Below are 21,045 nucleotides of genomic sequence, written 5' to 3'. Positions count from 1 at the left end.
CTCCTGAGTAGCTGGGACTACAGGTGCATGCCACCACACCCAGCTAATTTTTTGTATTTTTAGTAGACACAGGGTTTCACTGTGTTAGCCAGGATGGTCTCAATCTCCTGACCTTGTGATCCACCCGCCTAGGCCTCCCCAAAGTGCTGGGATTACAGGCGTGAGCCACCACGCCAGGCCTAAAGTTTTCATTATCTTTTTTTTTAGCAGTTTGCTGTGATGTCCCTAGATGTGAGTTCCTTTGGATATTTCCTGTTCGTAGTTTGCTGAAATTCTTGTATCTCTGAGTTCAAGTTTAGAAAATTAGAAAGTTTTCAGTCACTATTACTTAGATATTTTTTTCCCTCCCTCCTACTCCCTACTTTCACCTTCTCTCTCTGCCTCTAACTTTTCTCCTTGTATTCCAGTTACTGGTATGTTAGATCATTTGATACACTCACACAAGTTTTTAAGACTGTCATAGTTTTATCTTTTTTCTTTCTGTGAGACTTTTAGCTTGAATAATAACTATTGAACAAATCTCTCTTCCATTATTTGATCTGCTTTTAGTACTAAATATATTTTTTACTTCAGATGTTGCATTTTTACATTCTAGAAATTCTGTCTGCTGCTTTTTGTTGTTGCGAGCTCTTTCATATCTTTCTGTAATTCCCCGTCATGCCACCCATTATGTCCATCTTTTTCCTGTAGATTCTTTAGCATATTTGTTATCATTATTTAAAGTTCTTACCTGCTAATTAAACATCTGGTTCATTGTGGATCTCTTTCTGTTGACTTTCTTTCTTGACTATGAATCACATTTTTGTTTTTTTCCTGTCATAATTTTTTTTATTGTATAGTAGATACTGTAGAGTTGCTAGATTCTGTTTTCTTCTGCAGTGTTGAACTTTGTTCTAACAGGCAATTAAATTGCTGACTGATCACATTGATCATGTTGAGCCTTGTTACAGGCTTTGTTAAGGCAGGTCTGCTTCAGCTGTGCTTTCTGATTGCTGAGTTATGGACCTTACTCCTGAAATGTGGCCCATCTAGGGTTTCAGTAGAAGGCCTAGGGTGTTTACAGGAGACCCTTTAACTTACAGGCTTAAAATTTAAGCTCTGTCCATCTCCCCAAGATGGCACTTGAAAACTCTGCATAGCTCCTCCCAATTCCCATTTTCCCCCTTCTGGGATCTTGTATTCCCTCTGTATGTGTGCAGTTTGGCCATCAGCCATGGATTTGAGTGGAGTGTGTTTGTAGATTTTGGACTCCCTTCCTTCTGGAATTTTCTCCCTGAATTCCCAACCAATCTGCCTGCCCCAATCTCCAGTGGACATCTTAACCCATTAAGACTATAACTTCCCTCCTGAGCTCTGTCTTCCTTTTGTCATAATGACTAGGGAGTGCCTTCAGGGAAAAAGCTAGATAAACTCATCTCACCTGATAAGTTTCCTTCCCTCAAGTCTTATTCTGTCCAGTGTCTATCTGCCTTTGGTTGCATTCTAGTGACTTAAAAGGGTTGCTTGTAATTGTTACCAGTAGGCGGGTAAGTTTGACGTAAGTTACTCTGCCATTACCGGGAGCTGAACCTGTATCTGTACTTTTGTTTTGTGCTTGTTTTTCACTTGACATTTTAATGTAAGAATTTTCTAAGTTTTTATCATAAACAAATGGACTTTAACTTTTTATTTTGTAAGTGAATATGCCATAGTTGGATATTTTCCTATTTTGGAAATCGAATGTTTTAATGTTATACATAGTGCTAGACTCTCGTTGTATGAAGGGGATAAGAAATGTGTGTTTTGAGGATCTGGACACAGGTTTCTTTTCCCGAAAATTTACTTAATCACTTGTATCTTAGGTGAGGTAAAATGATTATACAAATTTTCATTTATTTGATATATTTGTCCTTTCAAGTGTGTCTACATCCTATTTAAGTCAAAGTTGTTTTTTTTTTATTGCTGTTGGTTTTGTTTTTATTTTCCTTCAGAAAAGAGAAAACATTCGTTCGTTGACTATGTCTGGCCATGTTGGTTTTGAGAGTTTGCCTGATCAGCTGGTGAACAGATCCATTCAGCAAGGTTTCTGCTTTAATATTCTCTGTGTGGGTACGTGCCACCTACTCTTCCTCTAAGTTGTTCCTTCATATTCCTTGTGCTCACTTCATTCCTGTCATGGGCAGAACAATGCTTATGTTATCAATTTGAAATCATGATCCCAGGGATTCTCTTTAGTTGTTTAGATTCTGTTAGTTTTGTTTTTCTTAGCTTTAAGCTTTTGGCTTGTTCTATAAACATCTCAGTGTTGTTGTCAGAGTCCTGAGTAGCTTAGCACACTTACTCTATGCTCTGCTAATGACTTGGGGGACCAGCCGTAGTGTGTATTTCTTTCATGCGCACCCTGGCCTTTGAAATATTTGGGATCTTTGAAACCACTCTAGGCATTTACAGCTGTATTTCTTTTCAGCCATTCATGCAGCCATAAAGATGTACCTTTGTGTGTTTCAGGGGAAACTGGAATTGGAAAATCAACATTGATTGACACATTGTTTAATACTAATTTTGAAGACTATGAATCCTCACATTTTTGCCCAAATGTTAAACTTAAAGCTCAGACATATGAACTCCAGGAAAGTAATGTTCAATTGAAATTGACCATTGTGAATACAGTGGGATTTGGTGACCAAATAAATAAAGAAGAGAGGTATGTGTTTTCTTCTTGTAATAAAACAAGTTTTTCTTATTTCAAGACATTGGTCTTATAGCCCCATGAACTATGATTTGATTTTCTCCTATGGTAATCCATACCTTTCCTTCCACACATTGTTTTAAAAATAAAATAATTAAACAATATTTTGTTCTTATTAGCACATTGACATTTTTCTATCCATTTGTCTAATTTCTTTAGAATAATTTGAATCACCTTATTAAAATGTGCATTTCAGCAAAAGTAGCTTTAATTATTTCCTGACATGCAAATTCAGTGTATATTAATTATACTAATTTTCAGGCAGGGCTTATCTCCTTGAAGAAAAGATACAAGACATATAAGAACAATATATACAATGGCCAAATACATGATGCGTGAATTTTTTGTAAGATTATAATCAAATTAGCCAGTTATATTATTAATCATTGCAGGAAAGTTTTGATAGTGAAATTTTAATTTGTATTTTACCTTGTGTCTCTGTTTGTTGTAGTATTTGTCCTAAGGTCGTTTAAAGATTGAGTAGAGATTCTATATCAAATTTAAACTATGAAAGGGGGAAAAGGATTGGTAAAGCAATAACTTTTTGTTCATTTTTCTTTTTGAAATGTGTTTCAATTTTTTTTTTTTTTTTTTTTTTCTTGAGATGGAGTCTCGCTCTGTCACCCAGCCTGGAGTGCAGTGGCATGATTTCGACTCACCGCAACCTCCACCTCCCCAGTTCAAGTGGTTATCCTGCCTCAGCCTCCCAAGTAGCTAGGATTACAGCCACCTGTCACCACATCTAATTTTTTTTGTGTTTTTAGTAGAGACAGGGTTTCATCTTGTTGGCCAGGCTGGTCTCGACCTCCTGACCTCAGATAATCTACCCACCTCGGCCTCCCAAAGTGCTAGGATTACAGGCGTGAACAACCGCGCCCAGTCTTATTTCCATTTTTATAAGTAATTTTTTTCCTTTTAAAAAATAATTTCAACTTTTCGTTTAGATTTGGGGTACATTTGCAGGTTTATTACATGGGTATATTGTGTGATGCTGAGGTTTGGGGTACAAGTGATCCAATTACCCAGGTAGTGAGCATAGTACCAATAGTTAGTTTTTCAGCCTTTACCCGGTATCACCCTTCCCACTCTAGTAGTCCCCAGTGTCTATTGTTGCCATCTTTATATCCATGTGTACCCAATGTTTAGATCCCACTTACTTATAAGTGAGAACATATGGTATTTGGTTTTTTGTTCCTGAGTTAATTTGCTTAGGATAACAGCCTCCAGCTTCATCCATGTTGGTACAAAAGACTTGATTTTGTTCTTTTTTATGGCTGTGTAGTAGTCCATGGTGTGTATGTACCACACTTGTTTTATCCAGTCCACGTTGATGGGCAGCTAGGTTGATTCCATGTCTTTGCTATTGTGAGCAGAGCTATGATGAACATATGAGTACATGTGTCTTTTTGGTAGAATGATGTATTTTCTTTTGGATATATTCCAAGTTGGAATAGCTGGGTCGAATGGTAGTTCTGGTTTAAGTTCTTTGAGAAATCTCTAAACTGCTTTCCACGGTGGCTGCATTAATTTACATTCCCACCAACAGGGTACAAGCATTTCCTTTTTTCTACAGCCTCGCCAGTATCTGTTGTGTTTTGACTTTTTAATAATAGCCATTCTGACTGTTGTGAGATGGTATCTCATTGTGGTTTTGATTTGCATTTCTCTAATGATGAGTTATGTTGAGCGTTTTTTCATGTTTGTTGGCTGCTTGTATGTCCATGTCTTTTGGCCACTTTTTAATGGGGTTGTTTTTTCTTTGTTTAATTGTTAGTTTCTTACAGATTCTGGCTGCTAGACTATTGTTGGATGTATAGTTTGTAAAAATTTTCTCCCATTCTGTAGGTTGTCTGTTTACTCCGATGATGGTTTGTTTTGCTATGTAGAAGCTCTTCAGTTTAACTGGCAATTTTTGTTTTTGTTGCATTTGCTTTTGAGGACTTAATCGTAAATTCTTTTCCAAGGCCAATGTGCAGCATGGTGTTTTCCAGGTTTTCTTCGAGGATTCTTATTGTTTGAGGTCTTACATTTCAGTCTTTAATCCATCTTGAGTTAATTTTTGTTTATGGTAAAATGTAGGGGTCCAGTTTCATTCTTCTGCATATGGCTAGCCAGTTATCCTAGCACCATTTATTGAATAGAGAGTCCTTTCCCCATTGCTTATTTTTGTCAGCTTTGTTGAAGATCAGATGCCTGTAGGTGTGTGGCTTTATTTCTAGGTTCTCTGTTCTATTCCATTGGTCTATTTGTCTGTTTTTGTACCACAACCATGCTGTTTTGGTTATTGTAGCCTTATAGTATAGTTTGAAGTCAGGTAATGTGATTCCTCAGGCTTTGTTCTTTTGCTTAGTATTGCTTTGGCTACTCAGTCTCTTTTTTGTTTCTTTATGAATTTTAGAATAGTTTTTTCTAATTCTGTGAAAAATGACATTGGTAGTTTGATAGAAATAGCATTGAGGCCAGTTGTGGTGCCTTACACCTGTAATCCTAGCACTCTGGGAGGTCAAGGAGAGAGGATCGCTTACCCAGGAGTCTTGAGACTAGCCTGGGCAACATGGTGGGACCTCATCTCTACAAAAAATTTAAAAAAATTAACCAGGCATGTTGGTAGGCACCTATACTGCCAGCTACTCGGGAGGCTGAAGTGGGACTATCACTTGAGCCTGGGAAGTCGAAGCTGCAGTGAGCCGTGATCATGCCACTGCCCTTCCAGCCTGGGTGGACAGAGTGATACCTTCTCAAAAACAAAACAAAAAAACAGCAATAGCGTTGAGTCTGTAGACTGCTTTGGGTAGTATGGCCATTTTAACTATATTGATTCTTCCAACTATATTGATTCCATGAGCATTTTTTCAGTTTGTCGGTGTCATCTGTGATTTCTTTCAGCAGTGTTTTGTAGTTCTCTTTGCAGATATCTTTCACCTCTTTGGTTAGATGTATTCCTAGGTTTTTGCGTGAGTGAGTGTGTGTGTGTGTGTGTGTGTGTCTGTTGTACATGGCATTGTGTTCTTGATTTGGCTCTCAGCTTGACCATTATTGATATACAGAAATGCTGCTGATTTTTATACATTGGTTTTGCATCTTGAAACTTCACTGAAGTTGTTTATCAGTTCAGGAGCCATTTGGCGGAGTCTTTAGAGTTTTCTAGGTATGAAATTATATTGTCTGCAGAGAGATAATTTGACTTTGTCTTTTCCTATTTGGACGCCTTTTATTTCTGTCTCTTGCCTGACTTCTCTGGCCAGGACTTTCAAGTACTGTGTGAAATAAGAATGGTGAGCACAGGCATCCTTATCTTGTTTCAGTTCTCAAGGGGAATGCTTTCATCTTTTGCCTATTTTATAACTTGTTTTTTCTCATTAACTTATTTGTTGGATTGTTTGTATTCTATCAATTACCGAAGCAGTATATAAATACGATTCTGTGAAAATACCAAATGGTACAGATCAGTTGGAATGCACTTTAGCCATTCCCCTGTGTTCAGTCCCATTTCTTCCCCCAGAGGAGCCACTGCTCTGAAATAGGTTTTTTTTTCCCAGACCTTTCTTTAGTTCTTTTTAAATAAGCTTTATTAATATATACTTTACATAGAATAAACTTTACTGATTTTTTTTTTTTTTTTTTTTTTTTTTTTTGAGACAGGGTCTCGCTCTGTCGCCTAGGCAGGAGTGCAGTGGCGCAATCTCAGCTCACTGCAACCTCCGCCTCCTGGGTTCAGGTGATTCTCATGCCTCAGCCTCCCGAATAGCTGGGATTACAGGTGCCCGCTATGACACCCGGCTAATTTTTGAAAAAGTAGAGATGAGGTTTCACCATGTTGGTCAGGCTGGTGTTGAACTCCTGACCTCCGGTGATCTGCCAACCTCAGCCTCCCAAAGTGCTGGATTACAGGCGTGAGCCACCTCTCCTGGCCTAACTGTACTGATTTTAAGTGTACATTCAAAATGAATTTTCAGAAGCGTATAGCATGTTGTAACCACTAGCATAGCTCTAATATAGGAAATGGCCATGGTCATGGGTATTTTGCTGTCCTGCATATGCATATTATTCTTTAGCCAGGGACTTGGGGGCCCTCTCCAGATGTGCAGTGCTTCCTGCCTGTGCAGCTTTCTTCTCTTCTGTTCCAACCTACAGATGTTGCTTTTGCCTCCTTGAACTCCTGTCTGGGTTTCCTCAACTCAGTGAATGGCCAGGCTCTGTGTTCTCTTTGCGCTGTGCCCGGGACACATGTCCCCAGTCAGGAAGCTGGGACATGGTAGGGCTCATAAAAGAGGGCATTTATTTCCTTTTTCAGTGGTCACAGTTTTATACTGCCTGTTTCCCAGTGTTTTAAAACCTTTTTTTCATTTATTTTGTTCAGGTTTCTAGTTATTTAAGGTGAGAAGATAAATCCAGTCCCAGTTCCTCTATCATGACTGAAGACAGGCTTTATTTTTCTTTATTTCATTGTTAATGCTGGACTGTACTGGGTAGGACCTGCAGTATTTTGTTGGATAGTCAGTGATGGTAGTGGGCACCATCCCCTCATCATCCTAATCCCAAAGAGAAAGCTTTATTTTTTACCATGTACCATGCTTGCTTTGTTGTGATTTTTTTGTTTATTTGGTTGGTTTTGGGTTTTGTTTTAGATAAAATAAAGAAATTCCTTTATATTATTAGTAAAAGTTCTTTTTTTTTTAGAAATCATTAATATATACTTTCACCAGATTTTTTTTTTTTTTTTGCATTTTATGGAGAAATTGTGACTTCTTTCATTTAATCTTTAGTAAGCTGAGTTAGAGTAACTGATTTTTTTATTGGCAAATTAACCTTATAATTTTAGATACCATTCTGAGATCATAATATAGTGTTCTTTTTATATTATGCTATATTTTTCTTTTAGTTTTTTTTGCATCGTGTTCATCAGTGAAGTTTTTTTAGCCTGTATTCTTGTCTTATACTCTTTTTTTAAGATGGAGCTTCACTCTTGTCACCCAGGCTGGAGTGCGGTGGTACGATCTAGGCTCATTGCAACCTCCATCTCTTGGGTTCAGGTGATTCTCCTGCCTCAGCCTCCCGAGTAGCTGGGATTACAGGCGCCTGCCACCACGCCCAGCTAATTTTTGTATTTTTAGTAGAGACAGGGTTTCACCATGTAGGCCAGGCTGGTCTCAAACTACTGACCTCAGGTGATCCACACGCCTTAGCTTCCCAAAGTGCTGGGATTACAGGCATGAGCCACCGCGCCTAGCCTTTTATTTATTTATTTATTTATTTATTTATTTATTTATTTAAAATCAAGATTGTGTTAGCCTTCTAAAAGGAATTTAAGGAGTTTTCATTCTCTGTTTTCTGGAAAAATTTGCATAAGATTAGAGTTATTTTTCCCTGGAATGTTTGGTAGAACTAACCAATAAAAATCAGGGCCTGGCTGGGCGTGGTGGCTCATGCCTGTAATCCCAGCACTTTGGGAGGCCGAGGTGGGTGGGTCACCTTAGGTCAGGAGTTTGAGACCAGCCTGACCAGCATGGTGAAACCTCGTCTCTACCAAAATACAAAAATTAGCCAGGTGTGGTGGCAGGTGCCTGTAATCCCAGCTACTCAGGAGGCTGAGGCAGGAGAATCACTTGAACCCAGGAGGCGGAGTTTGCAGTGAGCCAAGATTGGGCCATTACACTCAAGCCTGCTCAACAAGAGCGAAACTCCATCTCAAAAAAAAAAAAAAAAAAAAAAAAAAATTAGGGCTTGGAGTTGTAAGATCAGAGTTATTTTTCCCTGGAATATTTGATGGAACTTAACCAATAAAAAAAATCAGTGCCTGGGGTTTTCTTTCTAAGAAGATTTTGAATTGAATTTTTAAAAAATGATCATAGGACAATTCAGAGTTGGTTTTGTTTAGAGACAGTTTTGTAAGTTATAATTTTCCAGGAATCTGTCCATTTCATCTGAAGTTTCAAATTAATGGCTTAAAAATATTGATAATATACTCCTAATATCTTTTTATTGTCTTCATCATCTGTAATGATATTCTGTCTTTCCTGATAATAGTTTTTTGTGCTGCCTTTCTTTTTCTGCTTGATTAGTCTTGACAAAGTGTTGTCAATTTATTTAATCTTTTCAAATACCAAATTTTGGCTGTATTGATCCTTTCAGTTTTATGCTTTTCTTTTTTCCTGTTTCATTACTTTCTGCTCTTACGTCTATACTTTTGGAGTTTTGCTCCAAATTCTCATCAATTTTCAGCCTTATGCATTTAGTATTATAAACTACCCTGTAAGCGTGGCTTAGGCTACATTCCACAAGTTTGATACATAGTATTTTCAATTTCAGTAAATTTCTTTTTTTTTTTCTTTTTTGAGGTGGAGTCTCACTTTGTTGCCCAGGCTAGAATGCAGTGGCGCGATCTCGGTTCACTGTAACCACCGCCTCCCGGGTTCAAGCGATTCCCCTGCCTCAGCCTCCCGAGTAGCTGGGATTACAGGTGCCCACAGCACTCCCAGCTAATTTTTGTATTTTTAGTAGAGATGGGGTTTCGCCATGTTGTCCAGGCTGGCCTCGAACTCCTGACCTCAGGTGATCCACCCTCCTCGGCCTCCCAAAGTGCTGGGATTACAGGCATGAGCCTGCCATGCCCGGCCAACAATTTCAGCAGATTTCTTATCTCCATTTTTATTTTATCCTGAAGCATTGACACTTTTATTATTACGTAGTGACCTTTTTTCTCTTGTAATGCTTCCATGTCAGTGTTGTCTGCAGCTTTCTCCTGTATGTTTGGTGTAGTTTTTCAGTCCTTTACTTTCAATCTTTCTGTGCCCTTGTGCTTTAGACATGTTTCTTATTGAGCATATTGTTGTCCTTTTAAAACCCAATCTGACAATGGTTACCCTTTATTTGATCGTGTTCCTTCACAATTAATGTAATTACCGACATATTTAGGTTCAAATCTACCATCTTTTTTGTGTTTCCTGTTTGTCCTGCCAGTTTTATATTTATTTTTCCTTGCCTGATTTCTATGCTTATAGTGGTTCTCTTACACATTATCACACATCATCTTTCACTTAAAGTTGAAGATGAATGTTTATACTTCTCCTTGATAATACAAATAGACAATGAAATGAAATTTAGAACAGTTAAATTTTGTTAACCCCTTCTCCTGTTTGCTATTATATATTAACTCTATCTTTTTTTTTTTTTTTTTTTGAGACAAAGTCTCACTCCGTCACCCAGGCTGAAGTGCAGTGGCGCAATCTCAGCTCACTGTAACCTCCCCCTCCTGGGTTCAAGTGATTCTTAAGCCTCAGCCTCCTGTGTAGCTGGTACTGCAGGCACATGCCACCCCACCTGGCTAATTTTTGTATTTTTAGTGGAGATGGGATTTTGCCATGTTGGCCAGGCTGATTTCAAACTCCTGGCCTCAAGCGATCTTCTCGCCTTGGCCTCCCAAAGTGCTGGGATTGCAGGCGTGAGCCACTACCCGACTGAGTTCTCTCTTTTTCTTTTTTTTTTTTTTTTTTAATTTTGAGGTGGAGTCTCACTCTGTCACCCAGGCTAGAATGCAATGGCGCGATCTCGGCTCACTGCAACCTCTACCTCCTGCACTCCAGCAGTTCTCCTGCCTCAGCCTCCTGAGTACCTGGGATACAGGCACCTGCCATCATGCCCAGCTAATTTTTGCGTTTTTGCAGAGACAGCGTTTCGCCATGTTGGCCAGGCTGGTCTCGAACTCCTGACTTCAGGTGATCCTCCAGCCTTGGCCTCCCAAAGTGCTGAAATTACAGTGAGCCACCATGCCTGGCCGAGTTCTCTATTTTTTAACTACACGAGGTATTATTATATGGCCAGTATATGTTTATTACCATCTATTAACCAAAAATTTCTGTGTTGCTCAGATACTTGAAATTTTAGTTGGATGTACAATTCTGGGTTGCCAGTTATTTTCTTTCTTCCATTGGAAATATCATTCCATTCTCTCCCGGCTTCTATCTTTGCTATTAAGAAGTCTCCCCTAAGGGTCCTCTCCTTTATTTCCTCTAGTGCTTTTAAGATCTTTGTTTTTATTGTTATCCAGTTTTGCTATGCTGTACCTGGGTTTTTATTATTTCTAATTTACCCTGCTTGTGATGTGTTTGAGTTCTTGACTCTGAATAGTGTGTCCGTCAGTTCTTTTTAAAAAATCTCAGACATTTCTTCTGTAAATATTGCCTCTGCCCCCTTTTCTGTTTTTTTCCTTTGAAAACTTTGATGAAATATATGTTAGATCTTCTCATTATATCTTGTGTCTTTTACTCTTCACCTCTCTGATTCATATTTTTTATCTTTTTGTCCAGATTATGAAAGAATGGCATATTATTTATTTAGCAGAAAATCCTTATGATTTTCATTCTTGAATAGCATAAGACAAAACATTCAGATAGAGGTACATTTATGGTTATTTAGGTCATATAATAGGTCTTCTTACTGACCTATTTCAGGTCATTAATAAAAGCTTCTTTGGAATTTTTATGTGAAATATATACTTAACAGATTAATTTTTCCCATTTTATTTTTTTGGAAAGTGAATCCTATTGGGTCACATTTAGACCACTTTCCAAAGGATCACTTAACTGTCGTTATAATAATCACTTTGATGATGAATTGAATTCTTGTAATGTTCAAGGTTTTGTGCTATTTCCTTTATTTATTTACTTATTAAAAAAAATACCATTTTTTGAGGCCGGATGTGGTGGCTCACGCCTGTCATCCCAGCACTTTGGGAGGCCAAGGCAGGATGATTGCTTAAGGCCAGGAGTTCAAGACCAGCCCAGGCAACACAGCGAGACCCTGTCTATATATATATATTTTTAAATTCATTTAAAACAGAATCTTGCTTTGTCGTCTAGGCTGGTGGGCAGTGGCACAATCACAGCTCACTGCAGCTTTGAATTTCTGGGCTTAAGGGATCTGCCTGCCTTAGCCTCTCAAGTAGCTAGGACTATAGGCACCTCACAATGCCTGGCTGATTTTTAAAATTTTTTAGTAGAGATGAGGGTCTTGCTGTGTTGTTGCCCAGGCTGTTCTTGAACTCCTGGCCTCAAGTGATCCTCCTGCCTTGGTCTCCCAAACCACTGGGATTACAGATGTGAGCCACTGAGCCTGGCCTATGCTAGTTCTAGTGGAAAACACAGATGTATAAGATACTGTCTCAGTCCTCACATTGTTTACCATTTGCATAGGGAGAACAATGTGTATTCTATAATTTTAAAAGAGGTGATGATCCTCAAGGACTGAAAGGTCAGGCAACTTTATAGAAGAATTTAATTTTGTACACATTTATTAAATACCTCAGCTGCTCAAGGTACTGGTTCATTGTAGGGCTAGAAAGATAATTACAGAGGTTTCCAGGGAATTTGACATGGGAACTGTTTACTGTTATTTTCACTTGGAAACCCAGATTTGTTTAATGAGAATAGTTAAGAGTAGAAAAGTGAATTGCAAAGGCAGTGGTTTAGCATATCAGAACTGAATGGAATGCTCACACACCATTCTTGGAACAGCATTAGCACACTGCTCTGCACATGCACTGTGATTTGATTTGCATCTTGAAGGCTGAATAACCTGAGACAGCCAGAAGGAAGACTGCATTTCCAGGGAGGAGTTATCTGAGCAGAGGATGTAATTGGCCTTTCCTTTGTTTATAATTAAATAAAAATAAAAACATGCCAGCATTACTAATTAGATACTTTCAGCTGATGTGTGCCTTCTTCTTTACTTAGGCTTTTTGTGCCTTATAAATCTAAGAGGCAAGGAGTCATGGACTTTGACTTAAATGTCTTTTGAGTTATTGATACCTGTGCATTTTCTCAGTTAGTTAAATAATAAGCTGGGTACCAGTTTGATTACAAATTAGACTGCTGCCAGCCTCTTTGAGCAGTCTGGCAAGTGTGGGAAGCTTTGTCAGAAAAGGACCCAGCATGTGAATTACTATGAGAATGAATCAATGTAAATTCAATACCATTTCAAGCACAAATTGCCCTGACAGTTTCGGAAGTACAAATGATACTGGATTTAGGATAGTTTGACTTATGATTTCTCAACTTTATGATAGGTTTATTGGGATATGAAATGCATTTCAGCTAATATTTTCAACTTATGTGATGGATTTATCAGGATATAACCCTATTGTAAGTTGAGAAGCATTTGTATAGCTTTTGCGCATGTTCTGCACATTTTTTATCACTAAAGTTGTCTGTTCAGCATAGATATTAACTGTTTATTAATTAGTGAAAATATAGACCTCAAACTTCTAAGAGTTACACAGATATCTTAAGGTAGCACAAATAATGTTGTGTTAAACATTTAAATAATTTTTCAGCTACCAACCGATAGTTGACTACATAGATGCTCAGTTTGAGGCCTATCTCCAAGAAGAACTGAAGATTAAGCGTTCTCTCTTTACCTACCATGATTCTCGCATCCATGTGTGCCTCTACTTCATTTCACCGACAGGCCACTCTCTGAAGACACTTGATCTCTTAACCATGAAGAACCTTGACAGCAAGGTGGGTTGAGGAAAGGAATCAACTTACCATACTTTAATATTTATTTTTAACTGTTAAAATATTTTTACAATATGGATATGTATTGTAACTTTTATCCTGTGCATCTTTTATTTATTTATTTATTTATTTTTTAGAGATAAAGTCACTCTGTCACCCAGGCTGGAGGTAGTTGTGGGATCGTGGCTTACTGCAGCCTCGAACCCGTGGGCTCAAACGATCCTCCTGCCTCAGCTTCCCAAGTAGCTGGGACTATAAGCATGTACTACCACACCCAGCTAACTTTTTAATTTTTTTTTTTTGTGGAGTTGGGTGTCTTGCTATGTTGCCCAGTTGGTCTCAAGCTCCTGGACTTAAGTGATTTTCCTTCCTTGATCTCCTGAAGTGCTAGAACTACAGGCATGAGCCACCATGCCCAGTGCCTGGAAATCTTTAAAACATTTTGTATTTCCATCTAGCTTATTTTTTCAGAGAAATTCAGTTTGGAAGATGAGATGCAAAGAAGGAATATTGCAATAAAATTTTAGTTCCCTTTTTAGTGATTAAATTGCATGCCAGAACATGGGTATTCTCTGCGTTTTTAATGCAGAATTTAGTTGATACTAATTTTACTTTATGACACTATTAAGTGAGAAGAACTTCATTAACAAGGATTAAGGTCTAATGTTTCATTAGATATTGTCGTAAAATACATTTTAATTTGGACCATACTGAGAAAACCTATTTTTGAATTTCCGAGCCAAGGAGCTATATATAAATTTAGGGAACTATAGAAAAACTCATAAACTAACTCACTTCAGATTTTTATATTTGTTTAAAAAATGGCTAAAGACAATAATCTTACATTAAAGAAACGTTAGAATTTTCTGTAATCTCAAATGGTATGCGAAATGAAGCTTTCATGATCCTGTTTACTAACTGTATAAGTTGAATTAAAAATCCAAGGTTGTTCTGGATGCTGCTTCTTTCTCTGCAGAAACCTGTATGGAAAGCCTGAAGGCCTGCCTAGTGAAGCTTTGGCACATCGGTCAATTTACTTTTGACTAGTTGCTTGGTCCCCTGGTTTTAGCAAAAATTGATGTAGCTTAGATGACAGTCTGTTCACCTGATCACATGTGATCAGATGTTCTAACCATTTAGCCAGTTGTTTTCATAGTTGAGTCTGATTATATGGAAATTCATATTTGTTAAAGGAACATAAAAACAAGAGTGTGCAGTTTTGTCTTAGCTAGAGTGGAGCAGCATGAGGTAATTTGTATAAAGACTTGTAGAAGCTGGTGTCAGTGGAGGATGGCTCTAGATATTGGCTCTGTCATTTATTAGCTGTCTGATCTTGCAAGTTTCTTTAGCCCTCTGAGCCTCAGTGGACTTAAGTGATTTTCAGTGTCCTCCACTTTTAAATAAAAACTAGGGAGAAGAACTACCTCAAGAGGCAGATATGAAAATTAATTAAATTGATCCATGTAAATAGAGGGTTTAGCAAATAGGCATACCCAGTAAGAGCCTATCTGCCATAGAAGTTTGCTTTAGTATGCTGTATAAGTATATATTATCTAATCTTTTCCAACTTTGGTGATTTAAATATATTCTTTATTTTTTATGATAAAAGTGTAAACTACCCTGTAAAAATACCTGCCTCTTATTTTACATAAGAAGGTTGTTGGGCTGGACATGGTTGCTCATGCCTGTAATCCCAGCACTTTGGGAGGCCAAGGCAGGCGGATCACAAGGTCGGGAGTTCGAGACCAGCCTGGCCAACATAGTGAAACCTTGTCTCTACTAAAAATACAAAAATTAGCCAGGCATGATGGCACATGCCTGAAGCCCCAGCTACTCAGGAGGCTGAGGCAGGAGAATTGCTTGAACCCGGGAGGCAGAGGTTGTGGTAAGCTGAGATTGCACCGCTGCACTCCAGCCTGGGCGACAGAGCGAGACTCCATCTCACAAAAAAAAAAAAAAAAAACGTTGTCTTAAAAGTTAGCTGAAGTCTACCCGTCCGGGTATAAAACAGGCAGTCAAGAGGGGTTAGGACATGGCTGTCATGCTGAAGTGCCTGGATTCTGCTTCAGCCCCGCCACTTAGCAGCTATGTGGCCCTGGACAAACTTGGATTCAATTTTTCATATATAAAATAGGGCTAGAGGCCGGGTACGGTGGCTCATACCTGTAATCCGTCAGTATGGGAGGCCGAGGCGGTCAAATCACAGGGTCAGGAGATCGAGACCATCCTGGCTAACACAGTGAAACCCCGTCTCTACTAAAAATACAAAAAAAAAATCAGCCGGGTGTCGTGGCGTGCGCCAGTAGTCCCAGCTACTCGGGAGGCTGAGGCAGGAGAATGGCATGAACCCAGGAGGCAGAGCTTGCAGTGAGCCAAGATCACGCCACTGCACTCCAGCCTAGGCGACAGTGTGAGACTCCATCTCAAAAAAAAAAAAGAGTGGGGGCTAGAGAGAGCTCACTCTAAGACTTTTGGGAAGATTAGCTGACATGAATATTACAAAGTATTGAGTATAATGCCTGGCATATATGAAGCACCTCTGTTACTGTTTTGTTATTTAAAACTTATTTAAAAATTAACAGGCACAGTTTATTGATGATATTTACATACTGGTATTCAAGGTAACTGGCCAGCCCAACCACCTTTGAATCATCAAAAGTCTTTAAGAAGTGTTAGCCAGGAGCAATTTATATTGATGTATTCCCTTAGTGGATTTTCAGGAATAAATGGAAGAGCTAATGAGCACTTGTTCAGAGGCAGTCCACCTTGAGCTAGCAGTTCAACCTGCAAACTCTTGTAACAACTAGTTCTAGATGCTTCCTAGTCATCCCTCAGTATCCAAGGGGGATTGGTTTCAATACCCTGAGGATGCTGAAATTCCTTATATAAAATAGTGTAGGACAGTCTTGCAGTGCAAAACTATATTTTAGTCAGCAAGGGACCAAATATAGAATGGTCGCATAAGATTATACCTTATTTTTACTGTACTGTATTATGTGTTTCTGTGTTTAGATATGTTTAGATATACACATACTTACCATTGTATTATAGTTGCCTACATATACACACACTTACCATTGTATTATAGCTGTCTACAGTATCCAGTGTAGTTACATGCTGTACAGGCTTATAGTCTAGAAACAATGAGCCATACCATACAGCCTAGGTGTGTCATAGGCTATAACATCCAGGTTTGTGTGAGTATACTCTGTGATGTTCACGCAACATCAAAATCACCTAAGATCATATTTCTATTGCATTTCTATCACCATGTTTATTAGTCCGTTCTCGCATTGCTATAAAGAACTATCTGAGACTGGGTAATTTATGAAGAAAAGAGGTTTAATTGACTTACAGTTCCTTAGGCTGTACAAGAAGCCTGGCTGGGGAGGCTTCAGGAAACTTAAAACCATGACAGAAGGCGAAGGGGAAGCAGGCATGTCTTATATGACCTGAGAAGGAGGAGGGGAGTGCAGGGGGAGGTGCTACACACTTTTAAACAATCAGATCTCGTGAGAACTCACTACCACAAGAACAGCAAGGGACAGCTCTGTCCCCATGATCCAGTCACCTCTCACCAGACCCCTCCAACACTGGGGATTACAATTTTACATGAGATTTGGGTGAAGACACAAATGCAAACCATGTCACCATGGTTAAGCTGCACATGACTGTATATAACCTACTTGTATCCTTGCATATACTTTAAATAATCTCTAGATTACTCATTATTATACCTAATACAGGCCGGATGTGGTGGCCCATGCTTGTAATCCCAGCACTTTCAGAGGCCGAGGCAGGTGGATCACGAGGTCAGGAGTTCAAGACCAGCCTGGCCAACACAGTGAAACCCCGTCTCTACTAAAAATACAAAAAAATTAGCTGGGCATGGTGGCAGGCACCTGTAATCCCAGCTACTCGGGAGGCTGAGGCAGGAGAATTGCTTGAACTTGAGAGGCGGAGGTTGCAGTGAGCCAGGATCACACCACTGCACTCCAGCCTGGGCAACAGAGCTAGACTCCGTCTTGGAAAAAAAAAAAAACCTAATACAATGTAAATGCTATGTCAATAGCTGTTATATTGTATTTTAAAATTTGTATTATTTTTATTGTTGTACTGTCATTAAAAGTTTTTTTCCGCTAATATTTTTGATCTTCAGTTGGTTGAATCTGTGGATGCAGAACCCACAGATGATGAGGGGGGCAACTGTAAAGACATTAATGAGCGTTACAGTATTACCTTTTGACCAATACCTTATTTCATTCAAACCAAAATGAAATATTTTATGGTAACAGTAAAGGTCATGGGTATCATGCACTCATTTAAAGATTGTCACTACTCAATTCTGCCTTATTCAGTTGATGAGAGACGAATTCTAAAATTGGGACTACCTTATCAAAATCCTGCCTTTAGCTTTCTATTGTACAAACTAGACAGGAAGTTAACACCTAAGCTTTGTTATAAGTTTAAAGGAAAAACTAGGATATGCTGAAATTACTTGATTTGGCCCATTTTAAATAGCAATACACAGGTTTTTTTTGTAGCGGCAGTTGGCAGGTGTAGGGAAATTCTAACTTACACAAGGGCACTACATAAAGATGAGAGGTGGTGTCCTTGCTGACCTCATCTTGCCACTCCCCAGGCCGCCTCCAGATAGTTGTCTTCTGTTCCTAAAAAGCAGAACACTCAACTGCTTGACATGGAAAGTTATCTTCTCTTATGCCATTGGTGACAAGCGACCCTCTTTGGGCAATTCTGTTACTTTCCCTGCCTCTAATAGTCATGTAAACATTGATGTTTAGTATTCAGTCTACTGCAGTTTATGGTGCAAGCAATTATAAGTTATTAACTTGGCATAATTTGTTGAATACCTAAGTATATAATATTGAAACTAAGGACTTGGCACCAAAATGTTTATGTACTTTGACTAATTTAACAGGAAAGTTGTTTACTTAGGATTGCTGGAAAGTTTTCTGCCATTAATTTCATAGACAGAAAAAATTTCTCTCCTTTGGAGCATATGGAAGACTGATAAATTCAGATATATACTTGGCATCAATCTGAAATTTGAGAAGAGAAAAAAATTTAGAATAGGAATTATAATTTTTCCTTTTTTTTTTGTTTTTTTTGTTTTTGTTTTTTTAGAAGAGTTTTACAAGAGTTTTGCTCTTGTTGCCCAGGCTGAAGTGTGGAATGCAATGACGCGATCTCGGCTCACTGCAACCTCTGCCTCCTGGGTTCAAGCGATTCGCCTGCTGCAGCCTACTGAGTAGCTGGGATTACAGGCATGTGCCACCATGCCCACCTAATTATTTTGTATTTTTAGTGGAGATGGGGTTTCTCCATTTTGGTCAGGCTGGTCTCGAACTCCTGACCTCAGGTGATCCACTCGCCTCAGCCTCCCAAAGTGCTGGGATTACAGGCGTGAGCCACCGCGCCTGGTCATTTTTTACTTTTAATCTGAAAATTACATTGAGGTTTTACTGTCTTGATACATATGACTGATTAGCCTGAGGTTTTTGATGAAAAACAAACTAAAAACTTAAGAACCACCAGTCACAAATTTGTGGAGCTATCAGTCTTTTGTGGGGATATTAATCTTATAGAATTAGATTTACAACTTATTCGGTCTTCACAACCCCAAATCTTTTGCCCTCTGTCAGTGATAGGACTTTAAATAATACTGAGAAAGTTATTCCTTTGCATCATGAACACTTTTAAGATAGTAGTACATACAGTTTGCTTCCTCTGCTGTCTAAGTAAGTCTGTGACAATGGGGCACAGGTAGGCATGGAGTCAGTCCTGAAACAAGAGGCAGAAAGAGGAGTTTCACCTGTCTTTTAGTTTTGCTGAGGGATCAATCACCCTGGTTACTTAGTGCTTAGATTATTAAAAAATAAAAATTCTTAGTGAATTGAGGAGGCAATTCAGTTTACCTTTTATCACATTTTACTTTTTAAGTGTATGATGAAATTGCAAGATTTTGAGAGAGAAGGGAATGTGAGATTTCTAAACCTAAATTCAAATGGAAGATTAATCTTATAAGAGTTCTGCTTTCTGAAAGCATTGATTGAGGTGCCTGTAATCCCAGCTACTTGGGAGGTTGAGGAAAGAGAATCGCTTGAACCCAGAAGGCAGTGGTTGCAGTGAGTTGAGATTGCACCATTGCACTCCAGCCTGGGTTAGAGCGAGACTCCATCTCAAAAAAAAAAAAAAAAAAATATTGTGTGGCCAGCATCTGTAGGAATGAGTATATAAGGGGTGTATATATACAGGAGAATGGCCATCTAGGTCGGGGTTGGCATGCCTTTTCTGCAGAGGGCCAGGCTGAGAATACACTGGGCTTCACAGGCCCTGTGGTTTATGGCAGCAGCAACTCATCTCTGCTGTTGTAGTGTGAACGCAACTGTAGACAGTACACAAGCAAATGGGCGTGGCAGCGTTCCTGTAAATCTTTATGTATCAAGATCAACAGCGAGATGGACCATAGTTTGCCAGCCCCCTGATCCAGGTTAGGGAAATTCATTGTCAGAATGAACGGTTTTGAGTGAAAAAACAGCTGCAGGATTGAAAAAAAAAATCCTCAATAAGATTTTGTTTTTCTTTATTCTTAATAGGTAAACATTATACCAGTGATTGCCAAAGCAGATACGGTTTCTAAAACTGAATTACAGAAGTTTAAGATCAAGCTCATGAGTGAATTGGTCAGCAATGGCGTCCAGATATACCAGTTCCCAACGGATGATGACACTATTGCTAAGGTCAACGCTGCAATGAATGTGAGCTCCTGACTGAATGTTAATTCTGTTTTCCATGTGAAAATAAAACTGTAATTTGTGAGTAATATTGCTGCTAATACACTTTCACTTGTGTCTTCCAAAAAGACTTCAAACAAGGTGAATTTTCAAAAAGTCCAGTATGGGAAAATGTTTAGTTTTTTAAGTTGGAAAAAGTGTAAGGAGAATTTATTTTTAAGCATATTTTTCTTTCACTCTGCTTTCACCAAAATAAAGTGATACATTTGTGAGACTGGGATATACCTTTTGTGGAGCCATATGAATTGCCTTAGAAAGATGATACCCTCCTACCCTGTCTTTATAAACATGAGAAGACTTTACACCTCCCTTTGCATGCTGTAGAATCTTAAAATCTTTAAGGAGGTCTCTTAAAACTAGTATTTATGCTCCTTCTCTCTCATAGTGTCAAGTTACATTCATGTAACTTTTAGTTTAATACAGTGGAAGGTGACTAAGTTCTTAATTTTACTTTCTTGAAGCTAACACATTTTTAAAACACCTGGTTATGTTTTGTAGGATCATGGGTTTTGAAATCCGACAGGCTTGGTTGGCCATATGTTCATTGGAGTTACTAACCTCCCTGAGACTTAACATATCTACAAAGTTAGGTTAATACTGCCCATCTTAAGGGTTGTTGTGAGGGACAAATGATGTCACCTTTGTTAAGCGCCTAACAGTGACTTTCAATAATTGTTCATTCCATTTCTTCTATTTTCCTTTTCTGATTTTTCATACCACTTTTATATTAGTGTACCTAAACTAAATCTGTAAAAAAAACTGACTAATGTAAATGAGGTGATCTTAATTCCTGTATGTTAAATTGTCTTTACATCTAATTTTATTTCTTGCGCTCAACTAGAATATTCAGAAAGCCACCATTAAGAAACTAAATATGTCAATTTTAAAATATTCAACATAGTAATTAATAATTTTTACATTAGACTTTTCCCCTGTATTCATCCTCAACTTCAGACAGACCAGTCTACTCCCTGCCCCTGAACCTAGC

General features: G+C 38.5%; 1 protein-coding gene across 8 annotated transcripts in view; it reads left to right on the top strand.

The window, feature by feature from the left end:
- Nucleotides 1–21,045, top strand: part of SEPTIN10 (septin 10) — a 71,718-nt gene that overhangs the window by 26,906 nt on the left and 23,767 nt on the right. For 6 of the 8 annotated variants that reach the window (XR_010123031.1, XM_054475012.2, XM_054475011.2 and 3 more), the window contains 4 exons: nt 1,971–2,088; nt 2,488–2,683; nt 13,059–13,245; nt 19,860–20,021. Coding sequence is in view for 7 of the 8 variants with exons in the window: in XM_054475012.2 (XP_054330987.1) it covers nt 1,971–2,088; nt 2,488–2,683; nt 13,059–13,245; nt 19,860–20,021 (663 nt within the window). In the remaining variant the exon portion in view is untranslated. The remainder of the gene's footprint in view (nt 1–1,970; nt 2,089–2,487; nt 2,684–13,058; nt 13,246–19,859; nt 20,022–21,045) is intronic. The other 2 variants (XM_063648537.1, XM_054475017.2) reach the window with 2 other exon arrangements.

This window comes from Pongo pygmaeus, chromosome 12, assembly GCF_028885625.2.
Source record: "Pongo pygmaeus isolate AG05252 chromosome 12, NHGRI_mPonPyg2-v2.0_pri, whole genome shotgun sequence".
NCBI lineage: Eukaryota > Metazoa > Chordata > Mammalia > Primates > Hominidae > Pongo > Pongo pygmaeus.
This window is presented reverse-complemented; position numbering and strand designations above follow the sequence as displayed.